Raw genomic sequence first — 16,659 nt, forward strand, 5'->3', positions numbered from 1 at the left:
CATCTTGAGTTGGATTTTTATACAGGGTGTCAGGTTGAGTCCAGCTTCACTCTTGCATGTGGAAATCCAGTTGTTCCCACCGTTTGTTAAAGAGACTACTCTTTCCCCTATGGGAAAAATTGTCAAAAATCAATTGGCGGGCTGGGGATGTGGCTCAAGCGGTAGCGCGCTCGCCTGGCATGCTCGGGGCACTGGGTTCAATCCTCAGCACCACATAAAAATAAAATAAAGATTTTGTGTCCACCGAAAACTAAAAAATAAATATTAAAAAAAAATTCTCTCTCTCTCTGTCTCTTAAAAAAACAATCAATTGGCCATAGATGTGTGGGTTTACTTCTGGGTTCTCAATTCTATTCCACGGGTCTATATGATTCTTACGATAACACCAAACTGTTTTGATTAGCTTTACAGTAAGTTGTGACCCTGGGAAGGGTGAGTCCATCCATCTTGCTCTTTCTTTTGCACAGTTGGCTTTGGCTACTCAGAATCCCTGGTAACCTCACATGAACTTGAGGATTGACTTGTTCATTTCATCCAAAAGAGCTTCTAGAATTTTGATCAGATTTAGGTTGAATTCATAAATGGTTTCCAGAGTATTCATCATGACTAGAAGCCGCTATAGCCTCCCAGAAGCCCACCTGTCTGGTCCCGAGATCTTTACAGAAAAGCCCGTGGTGGCTCTGGGGCTGGTGATTCAGCTGGTCAACACCCCTGCCCTGCCCAGCACCCCTGTGTCCATGCAATTGACCCTCAACCAGCCTTTGTCCTTCTGCACCTCGGCTCTGGCTTCCCTAGCAGCCCTGACTGCAGGTGGCAGGTGCTGGCCTCCCCCACCCTCCTCCAGGCCCTAATGCAGCACACCTTTCCTGTTCCCCAGGTGACAGTCAAGAGTGGCCTGGATGAGCTGGTGAGTGACCTGCTCCAGGAGGCCCACAGTGATCTGGAAAGGGTCCGCGCCATCTGGATCTGGATCTGCCACCACATAGGTAGGCTCATGGTGTAGCACACTGGCTCTAGAACCCTGAAGTCATTCTCTGTAGCCCCCTGTTCCCATCCAATCACCGGTATGTGCAGAGCGAGTTGAAGGTAGGGGAGGAGGACTCCAGCAGCCAGGCCCTCCCTGACCTGCTGCCATGAGGATTTTCCTTTGTTCTCTGGAGGCAGCTTAAAGGATGAACTCACCTGACATAGGCAGAAGATCTGAGCATAGGGCCATGAAGCCGCCTCCTCCCATCCCAACCCCTCCAGCAATGCCAAGAGCAGAAATAGACCCTTTATTTATTTTATTTATTATTACTGGCACACACAGCCCTCATCAGAGGCCTGAGAGCCAAGTGCCTCTCTGCCTTGGTCTTGCTCATCCTCTCGCTGCCTGCACAAAAGGTGCCATTTCCCAGGCCTGGCTAGCTCTGGGGGCCTGGCTCCCTTCAACCCACTGGCCTGCTCCCCACACTGGCCTGGGATGCCCAGAGCACAGCTTGGATGGGGGCCATCCACAGGAAGTGAGGCCTCCTCTCACCTCTGCACCGGGCTCCGCGCTGGTTCCTCACTGTCCCTTCCTCTGCCCTCCAGAGTACGACGTTGAGGCTGCCCAGGAGAAGGACCGCCAGGCCTTCAAGCCCACTGACATTCTGCGGACCCAGAAGACCAACTGTGACGGCTATGCTGGCCTCTTTGAAAGAATGTGCAGGTATGACAGGTGGCCAACAAGGGACAGGAGTCTCCGGGCTGACCACCCGACCCCATCCTTCTCCTTCTTCCAAAGAGCTGTGTGCCTTGGCTCACATGCCAGGCCCAGAAGCCTGAGTTTGCAAACTCTGCTCTGGAATCCAAGTGAGTCCTGAAAAGGTCAATTTCTCCCTTTTTAACACCAACATAATTGACTTTGTACCATCTGCCGGGCTTCGTGAGGCATTAACATAATGGCAAATGAATGCACAGAGATAATTTGGTTATAAAAGGCCCTTTTTCTGCCTTTTCCCTTCTCCATGCAGCTGAAGGTTAAAGAATGGCAGGCCTGGGAACAAAGGATGTGGCTGCTGGCACCAAAGGGACTAGGAAAGGCTGTCCTTTGGGCTGGCACGGGGTCCTCACATGGAAGAAACAGAAATTCTACCTGAAAAGATCTGTCAGATGGATCCTCACCCACCTCCCTTCCCCAGGCTGCCCTGAGCCTGGGTTCCTGAATTCCACTAACGACTCACACTGTCCTACAATGTCCTCCAAAATCTGACCTCAACCCTCTCTCCAGCCCCTGCACCCTCTGACAACACGCTGTTGCCCGATCCTTTCTTTCTTTCCAGGCCCCACCCTGGGACCACAGCACCTTCCCCTCCCGGAGGCCCTCAGCATATACCTTGTACGCCGGCTCGTGCATTGCTTTATGATTTCATTTAATAACTTTTTCAATTTTTTTAAAAAATTATTCATTGTACAAGATCTATAAAGTGCACAAAGCGAGTAGAAAAAGAATTAAGTGCCTCTGAATGCCACCACTTAGAGATAACGCTGTTAGCAATTTGTCACCTTCTTTCCCAGGCTTCGTTCTGTGTGTCTAGGTGCTGCTGTGCTCATTTCTCCTTTATGTCTTAGAACTCTTACGTGACTTTGGGATCTCTAGCCCCCTCTCTTCCTGCCTTCCTGTGAACACTCATCTCAGTATCCTAGACACAGTAGGCCCTCAATAAGTATTTACAAGATGACAGGAAATGAAGGGCAATTCCTGGCACACTTGCGTATTTTTTTAATATATTTTTTATTAGTTGTTGATGGACCTTTATTTATTTATATGCGGTGCTGAGACTGAAACCCAGTGCCTCACACGTGCAAGACAAGCGCTGTACCACTGAGCTTCAACTCCAGCCCCTTGTCTATTCTCTTTCATAAGAAATAACTACCAGTCTGTTTTTAGCTCCACTGTGTCTAGCAATTTGTCACCTTCTTTCCCAGGCTTTCACAGTATGATCATTTTCATCTGATTTGTGAATTTGAAAACAATGGGTTGGTTAGTTTTTTGTGTTTTTTTTAAGTCTAAGAGAAATGCTTCTTTATCTAGTACATGCTTTCTAGCATGCTGTGGGAGTCCCAGATTTGAAGCCAAAAAGACCTGAGTTCAGTCCCCATTTGACCACCTCTTTGTTTTGTTCCTTTGGGTAAGGCACCGAACCTCTCAGGGCCTCAGTCTTCCCATCTGCAACTGGGGAGCCATATTGCCTACCTGGCAGGACTGTGGGACTGAGTGAGGCCATGCAGTTTGGGATTTGGGTCACCTGACTTTGGAGTTGCTGTTTTTAAACAAGTCTTGTCTTTCTTGAGTATTGGAGTTTTTTCTTTCTGTGGAACTTTCCTACAAACTGCACCAGCCCACATAGACTCAAGAAAATTGACACTTGTCTTGAGTGAAACTGTCAGCTTTTGGCCCAATCCAGATGCTTAGCAGTGGCCGTATTCTGGCCCACAGCCGATCATTAAAATCCATCCCAACATTTTGCATCACTTAAAGTAAGTTTCAACCTGGCAGTTAGCAGGCACAAAATTCCTCACTGCTGCCCTGGATGTGCAGAAATAGCTCACAGATTCCCCAAATTCCTTTAACTTCTTCCTTAAAGGTCAGTAATCCAGCCATGCCTCACTTTCTCAATTCCCTTTACCTCTGATATAACTGCCAAAGGTTTGTAAATTCATCAGCCAATTCCTTAACAACTGAAGACATGCAATCCACACTTGCTGATTTATCCCTCATTGGTTGACAGGGTGGCCTTTTAGCAAGAGTTGTACCCACCTGACCATCATTACTTCTTACCAGGGCAGTCCGCCTCCTTGTAATGGTCTCATTAAAGACTGATTTAATAAAGTAATTTGGAGGGGAATCTAGAGATTTTTATAGCATCATTCATTTCCTCATTGTCTTTCTCAAGTTCTAGACATGACGTTTTGGCTTTTTTGTTTCTGTTAGTGCTATTGCTAATAATTGCTGGTCCAGTTGCTTTCTGATTCTCTGTCAAATGTTAATCTCTTCCCTTTCACCTTGACGGCCCACAGCCTGAATTGATTCTGCCTAATTCTTTGCAGGGGCCAAGGTTAATTCCCTAGGCTCCTGCTACTGAGTCAGCCTCTAATAAATTCACTCTAGCACCACCAGCTAGCAGATTTCCAGAGATTTTGAATAACCAGGAGCTTAAGGTTAGTCCGAGGCTTTGAGACTGGGTGGTCGCGTCACCAATCCAATGTCATCTGGCTTTCCATCCATCCTCCAGTTGCCACAGAGTGCAAGTGCAGAGGCATGCATACTCAGATGGCTGCTTCTGGTCCGCATGTCATCCCCCCGAGGTCCTAAAGCACCACTTGGATCCAAATGCCCCCAAAGACAGGAAGTAGCCATCTAAGCCTCCTGAGAGATGCAGATTCCCCAGGAGATGGATAAATTTAAGTTATTGCAAAGCTCACTTTGTCATGAAAGCCCCATGAAAGGGACATTAAACTCCCTCTACCCTTCTGATACAAAGGTGAATTACATCTCTGTAACAAACCAGCTTTAATTTCACTTAACCCACCACCCACAAGTTCACAGGTGGAGACAAAAGTTCAAAGCTTTACCAAAGGCCTGATGCAACAGAAAGTCTCCTGATCTGTACCTCGGGACAACTGCATCCCAGTTTCACTTCAGCCTCTAGCTCACTCTGTGTCCCCAGGCCAGGCAGCCTCCCTCTCTGAACAACTGACTGGTCACCTATTGGAGAGGAGGCCTCAGAGGTCATATGTCTTGAGCTCTACATACCTTTGAGTGAGGTTATCATTGGGAGTTATTGATCTAGCCAGGAGGGTAGTGTAAGAAAAGGGGAAAGAGGGGACATTTATATAGTTAGTGGTCTTTCATAGCACCTGTCAATTTTGCAGAGAAATCAATTACGTAGGTACGTTGTGAAAGATAAGCCGAGGGTTGTTTGTCCTCTTGAGTACAGAAACTGCATTATTTTCAACAAAATGGCAGAATAAAAAAGCATGTTTCATTGCCTCACCTACAGCTATGGTTCCTCCACCCCTCCCTTTTTTCCTGATTGGCTCAGACATCTTGGCAAAGATGATCAGAGTTGGGAGAGTTGGTCAGAGCCCAGTGGGTGCAGGGCACCCCGCCTGCCCACCTTCAGCCATACTGTTCTTGGAGCCTGGCAGTGACATGGCTCTAACAGTGTCATAGGATGCCTATGGCAGGTCCTGGACCATCTCATCATCTTGACCCCCCCACCCACACACCTGCTCAGTTAACACCTGAGGATACACTGCACTAAGCTGGGAAACACCCATCTTCTTAAAATAAGGATAATGCACTCAGACCTGCAGTGACCTTAGGGATCCAGCTAATGATACTGCCTTCTGTCTGCCTGCACTTGTGTTCAATCCGTCTCTATGAGACCATATTGAGTGGCTACCTAGTTCTTTGCAGCCTCAGGGGGCCCTGCTCTCATGGCTCCTCTGGTTGTGACCCTGAGCCCTGGCACTTGCTGGAGACCCAACTGCAGCTTTCTCTGGATCCTCTGGAAGTTCCCTGGGGCATCCTGCCTGCTTGTTTCCTTTGTGGCTTGAGATACACATCAGCCTCATGCTGTGCAGCCTGAATAGGGGTTGTAAAGACTGTCAAAAGTAAAAGCAAAGATTCTGCAGCCTATGGTGTCCTTGGGTGATATTGGGTGCTCTAGCTTTGAAGAGCTGGCTGAGCTCTTTATTAGGTGGAGATGTTTCTCAAGCTGGTCCGTCCTTCCATATTCTCCCAGCTCCTGTTGGCTGTGAACACCCCTCTGCTGAATTCCCTGGGGATCTGCTTGTACACTGGCATTTGAGTGACAGTTCGAAGATCTATCCTTCTCCCACCATGAACAGCTCCTGGGGCAGCCACTGAGCTTCATTGGCTGAGCTTCATTGGAGGAGTGTGTTTGTTGTTGTTGTTGTTGTTGTTGTTGTTGTTGTTGTTGTTGTTTTAGAGAGAGAGAGAGAGAGAAATTTTCAGTATTTATTTTTTAGTTTTCGGTGGACACAACATCTTTATTTTATTTGTATGTGGTGCTGAGGATCGAACCCAGCGGCCCACGCATGCCAGGCCAGCGCGCTACTGCTTGAGCCACATCCCCAGCCCCATTGGAGGAGTTTTTTATTATGTGATTGTGTTGTGTTGTGTCACATGATGTCATGCTGTGCCACGGTACATGATCCCCTGGTGCCTGCTTCAGTGCTTGGTACGTTATTTATATAGCTAGTGGTCTTTCATTTCTTTAAATTATTTTTTATTTTGAGACAGGATCTTGCTAGGTTGCCCCAGCTGACCTTGAATTTGCAATCCTCCTGCCTCAGTTCCTCCAACAGCTGGGCTTCCAGTAGTGTGACTGCACCACCACACATGGCTAGTTAGTGATCTTTTGATGACAGTAAAGGGTCGAGGGTCATTGTGACTAACAACCAGAGGCTAGACACAAAACTCCTACTAGTTCTGCAATTATTATTTGATACATATGGAGTATTTTCTTTTATCAGCACTATTTTACATTATAACTTCCTCTGCCCACTCCACCTTGCACGTGGCTGCCAGATAATAAAATATGCTCATGTCATAGTCAAGCAACGCGTGGCTTACAGCTGAGTTCTCTTTTTTCATCTTTTTTCTGCTGCAGGCATTCCCCATGGCCCTCCCAGACTCTCCTTGCGCTATCAGAGGAGAATCACCCCCTGGAGATAATTTAATGCCAACTTTCTTTTTTGCCCATCATGAGTCTGGCAAGGTCACACTGAAGGCAACCGTTAAACCTGCGAGTAGAACCCTGGTTTCCTGGCCAGGCCTGGTGACCAGCCACCCCCTCCAGCTTGGAGCAGTCCGAGTGGATGTCCCCGCCACTTAGTTTTTCTTCCAGCCCTTTCCATGGTTGGGGAGGCTCTCACTACTGCTCCCCACGTGGTTCTTCAGACCCTCTCTCCACTTCACCCCTTTGGTGGGTGGGTGTCACCCTGGGGACACTCCTGGGGACACGGCTTCTTGCAGAGGGACCTCAGGCTGCCCACATCTCCAGCTTGCACCAACACCTGGAGATTATGTGGATCCCAAATGCTCCTCCTCCTTCCTTGTCCCCAGGTGGCTCTGAATGGGACAAGCATCAGCAGGCAGTTTGCCCAGAGCTGCACGGATCAGTTTACCTTAATGCAAAATGAGCCATTCACTAAACACCAGGGTTCCCAGGGCTCCTTCATCCATCCCTCCACGACATGCTGGGAATTCCTAAGCACAGACATCTACATAACAGTGGGAAATTGTTTACTGAAGAATATAATTTTAAGTAGTATTTATGGATTTTTCCCAATTCTAAAAAATAACACATAATTGTTATTTGAAATTCAGAAAATATAGAGGAAATTTTAAAAGTAAGTTAAAATCACCCATAATCCCATTTTCAGGAGATCTGGTAACATTCGCTCTGGATCTCTCTCTCTCCCCCTCTCTCATTCCGCTGCCCCCTGTTCTCCATGCATGCACATATTTACCCACATGCAGACACTGCGCTGATTGTAGACTTTTATCATTATGTCAGAAGTACTAACCTACCTCCCTAAATATTTTTTTTGTAAATACTTATGTTTTAGGTGTAGATGGACACAACACAATGCCTTTATTTTTATGTGGTGCTGAGGATCGAACCTGGGTCCCACCTGTGCTAGGGGAGCACTCTACCGCTGAGCCACAATCCCAACCCCCCTAAATATTTTTTACAGCATTTTTTTCCTCCTCAACCAACCTCTGAGTGGATGGGGCCCTGTCTCCTATGGAAGGCCCACTGCCCCACCCACCCCTCCACCCACACCTCCATCCCACCCCTCTGGATTTGCTTGCCACCCTCCCCTCTCTGCTGATGTTCTTCTTTAAGACAATAAGACAGGCTCCCTAATCTGAGTCCAGCATCCCCTCAGCACAGCCTGTCATCCTCCACTCTGCTGCAGAGAAATGAGGTCACTGGCTCTTCAAGTGTGGGTGCTGCTCTTTCTCCCCTCCCATGGGCTCCTCCTGCCTCTGGGCAGCCCTTCTGTTCTGGAAGTCATTTTTGGCCTTTTCCAGGAGAAACTTCTGCCATCAGGGTCTGTCTGCCAGTGGGTGCCCACAAGGGATCCCAAAGTCCTTCCCGCAGGGCCCAGCTGGTATGTGTGCACCAGGGTCTCTGGAGAGCCAAGGAGACCTGGACCTCCTTTCATGAAACTGTGGGTCGAGGACAGAGGCTGCCAAACTTCCAGGCCTCTAAGGAATCTCAGCATGAGTGGCCTGGACCCTGCAGTTGGAGGAGGGTTAAAGCCTGTGTGGTAACATTGTCATTATATGCACATGAGGTAACATGGAGGACAGGGAAAATAAAATCAGTTCACCTTCAGGACACCACATTTTACCTCAGTGACTCTCAACAAATGATGTATAGATAATTTGGGGATTGAACTCAGGGTGCTTTATCACTGAGCTATCTCCGTAGTCCCTTTTTATTTTTGAGATAGGTTCTCATTAAACTGCTGAGGGTCTTGCTAAGTTGCTGAGGCTGGCCTCAAACTTGCCATCCTTCTGACTCAACCTCTCAATCAGTAATTTTTAATATTACTGATATTCTGCTAACTTTTAATTCAATGTTTGTTTTCCCAGGGAAAATTCTCCTTGTCCTTATAGTACATGCATGACAGTTTCACCCCACTACCCTGAGAGCCCATGGCCCTATTATTTAGAGCAACTAAAGCTGCGGAGTTGGTCCATGACAGGACCTGGCCCAGGCCCCCAGAGGGCCACCCTCCTGAAACTTTGGGCATGCTAAAGTCCTGAGCTTCAAACTCAGTTTTGAGAGGTCTGCAGGATCAGCACTGTGTGGAGGGCTGGGCAGCTTGTCAGATGCCAAAGGAGCCCCATCTGAAGGGCACCCTGCACATCTGTAGATGTGGGCATTTATTACAACGATTTTCTACAAGTGCAAGAAAACCATTTGGGGAAGGAGTGGCTTTTTCTAATTCACACAAAGGCCTTGGAAGGGCTGGCATGGAGTGCCCCTGGGTCATACTGGCCATGGAATTATCCACACAGTCCATCCCTTGGCAGCCATGTGAGATGCAGGGCTGCTGGGGAGGAAGGCCAGCTGGCATGGCGGGATGGTCAGAGGTCTTGCTTTTGGTGGTTTCATCATAGCCCAGGCCTGGACCACATGAGTTTTAGCTCCAAATGCCTGGTTTTCTGTGGTCTCCAGAGGTGATCAACACCCATTCCCCACTGTCTAGGCTTCCCGAAAGTGGTGCTATCAAGGCTGTGAGCATTGCCAAAAGGACCCCAAAGCTCAGGCTAACACTGCTCAGCAGTTCCACTCCTCCCAAGACAGCTACGGGGAACACCAACCTGGTGGCCCAGACAGTCAGTCTGTGAATGATCTTCATGCACCATGATGTTCACAGAGGACTGAGCTGTCCATCAGACCTGAGAGGAACTGGCAACTGGTCAGGGCTCCCTAGACCAGCATGCAGAGACCAGCTTGCCTGCAGACATATTTGGAAAGGTTAGCCAGGGGGGCAGGGGTCAGCTTTCTCCTGCCTTCATGACCAGCTCCCCCAAAGGACACTGGTTCCTCCAGCTTCTCTTCACCTCCCTTACAAGGACATCATCATTTCCCTGGTTCCATCTTTACTCTTGGCCTCATTTTTCTCCTGTGGAAGAGCTAGTGGCGGATCGTGTCAAGCAGGCTCTAGGGAGACATTTCAGAAGTGATTTGAACAGTCTCAAGGGAGGGAATACAGCCAGTTTGCGGTGGCAAGATCAGCCAGCACTGAGTCTGCCTGTCCCCACCCCCAAGATAAAAGCACTCGAGGATGCACACCTGTGAATGTGTGAAAGGCAGGATAAAGGAGGGACCTGCAGCCTGGGGCCATGGACAGTCCCACCTGGGGACCAACCCCAGCAGGAGACTCTCTCAGACTCCTGTCCCGCCCCCAGGATCGCTGGCGTGCAGTGCGTGACGGTGCCCGGCTACTCCAAGGGCTTCGGCTACCAGACAGGACAGAGTTTCTCTGGCGAGTTTGACCACGCCTGGAATGCTGTGCACCTGGAGGGGAGATGGCACCTGGTGGACAGCACGTGGGGCAGCGGCTTGGTGGACACTACCACCTCCAAATTCACCTTCCTGTGAGTGCCAGTCTCCGTCCTGCTGGGTGTCTGGCTGGTGGGCTGGGAAGACATGGGGTTGAAGGAGGCAACAGGTGGAGAAGGCTTGGTGGGCAGAAGGAGAGGCTGGCAGCCTCATCTAGCAGCTGGCTGTGACTGGAGCCAGCTCTAGGCTACTTGTGAGGGCCCAGACTTTTCTATGACCTCACCCTCCACAGACAAGTCCCTCCTCTGGCTTCCTACTGCTCCCTCCCCTAAACCCCAAGGGCCTCCCTCACTTGCCACCAGCATGGGTCCAGAGGGTAGGGCTGAGAGGCCACCTTAGCTGTCTGCAGTCCCACTCAGGCTCAGCCTGTGTCACCATGCCCAGATGCCAGCATGCTCTCCCATTGCCTCCTCACAAACCAGGCTCCTCTGTGTACTGAAGAAGGGCTATGTGCGTGGGAAGGAGTCCTGTGGGTGGTGCAGACTCCCCGTGGGCCATGGAAGGGCATCGTGGCAGGGTTGCAAACTGGATTGTTTTTACCCTGAAGGGCTCTGGGCGACCCTGGCCTTCTCCTAAGGTCACACAGGCCACTCTGAAGGATCATGATGTCCATCAGCAGCTCAGATTCATTTTTTTTTTTTTTTTTGGTACCAGAGATTGAGCCCAAGGGTGCTTGGCCTCTGAGCCACATTCCCAGCCCTTTTTATTTTCCATTTTGAGGCAGGATCTCAGTAGTTGCTGAGGCTGGCTTTGAACTTGCAGTCCTCCTGCCTCAGCCTCTCAAGTCACTGGGATCACAGGCTGCACCACTGTGCCCAGCTCAGATTCCTTTTTATTCAGAAAAATGAAAACATTCTCTCTGGTTTTTGCAGCTTCCGTCCTGACCCTCCCACACTGTGACAAACCCCATGTCACGTGCCCACAATGTCCGACACACAGGGCTCATGTGCTCACAGACAACCTCGTCACCTCTGATGCTCTGAATGCTGGTCTCCTTAGGTGGAGTGGAGCCTCCCCATTCTTCTCTTGGTCCCTATCACTGGCCTCAAAGCCTCTAACTGGCCCCCAGAAGCCACAAAAGTCCCCACAGATGGGGAGACATGGAGGTGGGATGTTCAAGCACTTTGCCTTCTGCCCCCCTCCACAACACCTCTACTGCCAGCACCTGGTCCACAGGTTACATTATACTCTTCAAATTTCTTTTTGACACTGAGAGGGGAACCATTTTTTCCCCCATGGACACCTTAGGCCATTCATAACAGGCCACAATTTCAAGCATGGCCTTCCCTTAGGAGGAGCCTGGGACTCTGCCTTGGCTCCAATGTCCAAAAGCAGCCACTGAGGAGTCCAGTGGCCATGTCAGAGCAAAGATGGCGCCTCTTCCCATTGGATGCCAGCAGGGTCCCTCCCGTGAGTGTGTCAATCAAAAGAAGCCTGAGCAGTTCCCCCCATAAGCCCTGCTACCTGCCGAGCAGGGTGGGAGTGGTTGATCCGCTCCCCACTCCTGGCTCCTGACCAGCTCTTCCTCCTCCAGCTACAACGAATTCTACTTCCTCACCCACCCCGCACTGTTCATCGAGGACCACTTCCCGGACAATAAGAACTGGCAACTGCTAAAACCTCCTCAGTCTTTGAGGCAGTTTGAGAACAACATGTATCACAAGAGCGAATTCTACAACAAGGGGATGCTGAGCGCCCACCCAGAGACTTCCATGATCAGAACAGGTAACGCGAAGCAGGTGGCCAGGCTGGGCCCCACAGCAGGGACAGAGCCATCTGCTCTGTGCTGCTAGAAGGCCACCCTGCAGGGCCCTAGCCAGAGCCTATATGTGCCCATAGGTGAGTGGGCACCAGACAGCCAAGACCATCAGTGCAGGACATGGATGTAGGTCACATTGGCAAGGACAGAAGCCCCCATTCACTTGCATAAGAAAAAGATGTCAGAAGATGTCCCAGCACCTAAAAGCAGGACACACAGCCTGTCTTGTCACAGGACCAGGCCTGGAGGGCCCCTCTGTCTCAGCTCATGTGCCAGAGGACAGGACTATCTTAGACCACAGACACCCACCCACTCAGGAGCCCAATAAAAGCTGACCAGATTGCTGTGCTCTCCTGGGCTCAGGCAGGGAGCGTGTCTGGGCCCCACAAAGCTGGGGATCCAGTGAGGTCAGGGGCAAGGTCTCTCCCTGGACAGGGAGAGGCAGTTCCACCAGGACAGAGGGCAGGGAAGGCTGTCTTAGAGAGGTGGCCAGTGTGCTGGGTTGCAGGAGATGGAGGACAGGTCCGATGGACTTGTCATAGGCAGTGGGAGGAGGGGGGAGGAGGGAGCATGGCCCCCAACCTCCACTCTCCAGCCCTGAAGACTCCACAGGACTCAGGCTGGCCAGCTCAGAAGCCCCTTCCTTTGGACAAAGGATCCAGCCTTCTCTGGCCAGCTTCCCTGAGGCCCAGGGCAGTGCACCTAGCTATCTCCCACAGCTGGCCAGGGCTGACATTAGCCCTCTCACCTGCCCAGAGGGGCCAGGGCAGCTCTAAGAGCATGAAGGGCCAAGCCTGAGGGGCCAGAACTGTGGTCTAGGCCTCGAAAGCCTTTCTCTAGAGGACTGTCTCTCATGCTTCCCTGAGGGCCCAGCGCCTGGTCCAGGGCTGGGTGTGCAGCTGGGCATCCTGCAGGGCTCAGAAGGCAGTGGGCCCACCTCCCACACCTTGGCAAAGCACTGCCACCAGGGGGCGTCCTGGACGGAGAACTGATCTCACATTGGCTATCAGCTAGGGTGACCTGTGAGCGGGCCCCCAGCCTCACCCCATTCTGCAGGGCCATGAAGGCAGACAGGAAGCCCACGTGCCCTCAGGTTAAGCTGTGGCCACCTTGTCTCTCCTGTCCCACAGGGGTCTCCTTAACCAGTAGGCTGAGCTCCTGCATTCTCTTCACAGCCACAAATGCCTGGCAGCTCCTGCTGCTAAAATAACAGTGTGAGGCTGCTCACTTTTGAGAATCGGTTTCCTGCGCCTGCATCAGATGGAGGCCTGTTCAGTCTGTTGTGGGTCATTGAGCCACAGGAAAGAATCGACCTGGCTACAGCATCAAACTAATGTCCCTGAGTTGAGTGTGCCTCATAGCGAGACAGAAAATTGTGAATGCCAGATTTTCTTAATTTATAGTCATCTTAAACTTTATTCTATACATTCGTGATACACATCAAAAAAAAATATTTCTTGATGGTAGCAATTTACCATAAGAGTAGGGATGGGAAAGAAGAGGGAATCTGAGGGGGACAAAAGGAAGGGAAGGAAGGGGACCCCAAGAGGTGGGAGAGAGAGCACAGACTGGGACAGGGAAGCAGGAGCCACGGAGGGTGGGGAAACGCCATGCCTTCTACCCAGGGCCCCGAGGGGTCGACAGTCCTTTACTAAAAGCTTCTCAGCCATTCTGTTCCTTTGCTAAGAACCCTCTGGGCCAGGCAATGTGGCCAGGCTCTAAAACATGGCAGAATAGGCCCTTCCAAAGACCCCACAGCCCAGCTGAGGACAGACCTTCTACAAAAATGTTCACATAATTAATTACAACCCTAATGAGTTCTCTGAAGAGAGCCAGGGTCAGGACAGAAGCTTCCTGAGAACTCAGGTTCGCCTGAGGGGTCAGAACGGGCTTCTTAAACAGCTGAGCCTTTAAGTTGAGGTCTGGCCAGGTTTGGGGGAAGGGTTCAAGGATCAGATTGCCTGTCTCCACCCGTGGACAGAGCTGGGGAGGAGGAGCTCCATTGGCGCACTCTTATAAGACAGAGCTGAGGAGAATCCTGGGGTTGGGGCTGCGGGTCAACTTCTGGGTGAAGGTGAGGCAAGACTCAGAGAAGTCACTGCCCCTCCCTGTGGTCCTGGGAGCCAGGGAGGGCAGGTAGTTGAGTCCTCACGGGCTGCAAAACCCAGGAACCTGTTCCTTAAAAACAGTGACCAGGACAGAGGAGTTAAAAATGTCAGGGCAAGGGAAAAGACCAAGGAAGAGGGTATGCAAAAGACCCTCAGGGGCACACACTGCGTCTTCTAGGTCCCATTCCAGAAACATGGCTCAGGTTTGCCTATGTGAGAAGGAGGGGGTGGGGCAGGGGAAGCACCTCACCCTCACCCTCTGGGCACAGTCTCCAAGAGTAAAGTTTTTAAGGGACCGTGTTGACATGAGAGCTGTTGAGCCATAATGAACAGATACTGGAAGGAGTGGTGTGAAAGCAAGACCTAAGACTTGAACAAGATGGTGCCCTTCTGTCCCTTGACCCTCTCCCCTGCTCTGGAATCAGGCCAAGACTCCAGGCAATCTTCATCTAATGTGAATCTAATGGGTGGGAAGAGCTCATACAGCTGCAGGCAGGTTTTTCTTGAGACCCCTGCTCTCAGCTGTCTCTAAAAGATCCACCTAAAGTGGGTAGAGGAACTCTTTCCGCTGGCCTATACCATGTTCAGTAACATCACCTCAGTTGGTTCAAGTCAATCTTGGTGAAATATTTACACCACAGAAATGGGCAAACACAGTAAGTTAGACTTTGGGTTTTTTTCCCCCAGAGAGTTAGCTGTTAAGTATTTATCAGCACGCAAGCACACGCTGGACCCATCTCACCTGACCCCTGCCTTTCTCTCCACAGTGAACGGAAAGGCCACAATCACCATTGAGAGCTGCGCCCCAACGCTGTTCATGTTTATGCTCAATGGCAAACAGGAGCATGGGCTGCTGAGCCTCAGGAAGAACGGCATGAAGCTGGACGTGTACCCTCCCACCATGGGCACCCACAAGCTGCAGATCTTCGCCAAAGGCAACTCCGACATCTATAGCTCGGTGCTGGAGTACACGATCAAGTGCAACTACGTGGACCTGGGTGTCCGGCTGCCGGCCGAGCTTCACCAGCCCGTGGGCCCCAGCTGGTTCTCGGAGCAGATGGGCATTGTGAAGCCCTCCCACCCTGACCCCATCATCCACACCAGCGATGGGCGCTGCTCCATCAGTTTTGGTGTGGAGGAGGGCATCAGCGTGCTGGCTTCCCTACACGGAGATGATGGCCCCATCACCGAGGAGACCCAGCGCCGCTACATCTTCCAGCTGCACCGGGAGAAGAGGACAGAGCTGAAAGTCCAGCTGCCCCATGCCGGCAAGTTTGCCCTCAAGATCTTTGTCAAGAAGAGGCAGGAGCCCGGCAACTACATCTTTGTCTTCAATTACCTCCTGTGCTGCGCCAACACCAAGGTGAACTGGCCCGTGTTCCCTGAGAGCTTTGGCAACTGGGGGCAGGACAATGAGCTGCTGGAACCTCTGTCGGGCGTGCTTCCTGCCAACCGGAATGTCCCATTCAAATTGAAGCTGCACGGGATCGCCAAAGCCCTGGTGAAGGGGCAGGACACATGGCCCCTGACCCTGAACCACGAGGGCTACTGGGAGGGCAGCTGTAGCACTGCCGGCTGCCAGGAAGTCTACGTCATGGTGCTAGAGAATGCCAACCACAACTTCTACTCCTACATCCTGAAATACAAAGTGAACGCCCAGTGAGGGCCTGCACCCCACTCACACCACCTCAGAGGGCCCCAGGGAAGTGCTGAGAGCCCTGGACACCACTGAGTCTGCACAAAATCATTTTCTAGGCCTCTGCCTTGGTTTCCCTGCTCCGCTGCAGGTGCTGAGATATTTGAGTCCTAAAGGCTTCCCTCAGTGTGGCCACTGCTAAAGGGACCGAGGCAAGGCCTTTTAGAATATAAAGGTGCTATGTAAATCCAAGGTCTTGTGAACCGTACCCCAGTACCCAGATGCCCCCTTCTTGTGCTAACGCTACCATTGTTGTTAACAGGGCTCATGTGGGACAGCCGGGCTACGGTCCAGGCTGCAAGTTTTCTGCGTGATACTTACAGAATTCTCCTCCATGTGCCAGAGGAACACGATTTGCCAGGTGGTCACCCCCGAATCATGGAACCCTTTCCAAGTAGCTCATGGTATCTCTCTGCAGCTCCTCCTGGACCCAGGGAATTTGGGGTCTGGCCATCTCATGCATTCCCACTGCCTCTTTATTAGCCACTCCTTGCTCTTCAAAAGCCCTGGAATAAAGAGAATGTGGAAAGGAAGGTACCCGACTCCCACCTGGCTGGAGCCTATGCACCCCTGGTCCCTGCGGGTAGCCAGGAATGTGACAATGAGAGTGGACAGCAGACCCAGCACCTATTCATGGGTGCCCGGCAGAGACTGGAGGGTGGGTGGTGGTGTTCAGTCCTGCAACCCGAGTCTGAGGTTGCGAGGCCTGACTATGGGACTTCCGACAAACATGCGGGGCGGTTGATCTGGCCTAAAGCCTGGGGCTGCCCCCAGCCCTCTTCAGCCCCCTGCCCTCCCAGGAAGCCTCCAGAGGTCCACTCTTTCGGGAGCCTTGCTGGTAACCCCGGTAGAGACCAGTGCCTGGGTAGGAGGTAGGGTGAATGAGTAGCAATGTGTTATATCGAAGTTCTCAGGAGACTCGGGTGGTAACAGGGTTCTGCCTGCTCCAGAGTCCCC

At 51.2% G+C, this 16,659-nt stretch overlaps 1 protein-coding gene across 1 annotated transcript in view; it reads left to right on the forward strand.

The window, feature by feature from the left end:
- The window catches only part of Ky (kyphoscoliosis peptidase), a 42,885-nt gene extending 26,650 nt beyond the window's left edge, over positions 1–16,235 (forward strand). The window contains exons 7-11 of the mRNA XM_046431769.1: positions 878–986; positions 1,573–1,690; positions 9,986–10,174; positions 11,674–11,864; positions 14,774–16,235. Coding sequence (XP_046287725.1) covers positions 878–986; positions 1,573–1,690; positions 9,986–10,174; positions 11,674–11,864; positions 14,774–15,669 — 1,503 coding nt within the window. The 3' untranslated portion in view covers positions 15,670–16,235. The remainder of the gene's footprint in view (positions 1–877; positions 987–1,572; positions 1,691–9,985; positions 10,175–11,673; positions 11,865–14,773) is intronic.
- The last annotated feature ends 424 nt before the right edge of the window (positions 16,236–16,659 follow it).

Source organism: Marmota monax, unplaced genomic scaffold (genome assembly GCF_021218885.2).
Source record: "Marmota monax isolate L192 unplaced genomic scaffold, Marmota_monax_Labrador192_F-V1.1 WCK01_AAM20220418_F8-fsc00022, whole genome shotgun sequence".
Classification (NCBI taxonomy): domain Eukaryota; kingdom Metazoa; phylum Chordata; class Mammalia; order Rodentia; family Sciuridae; genus Marmota; species Marmota monax.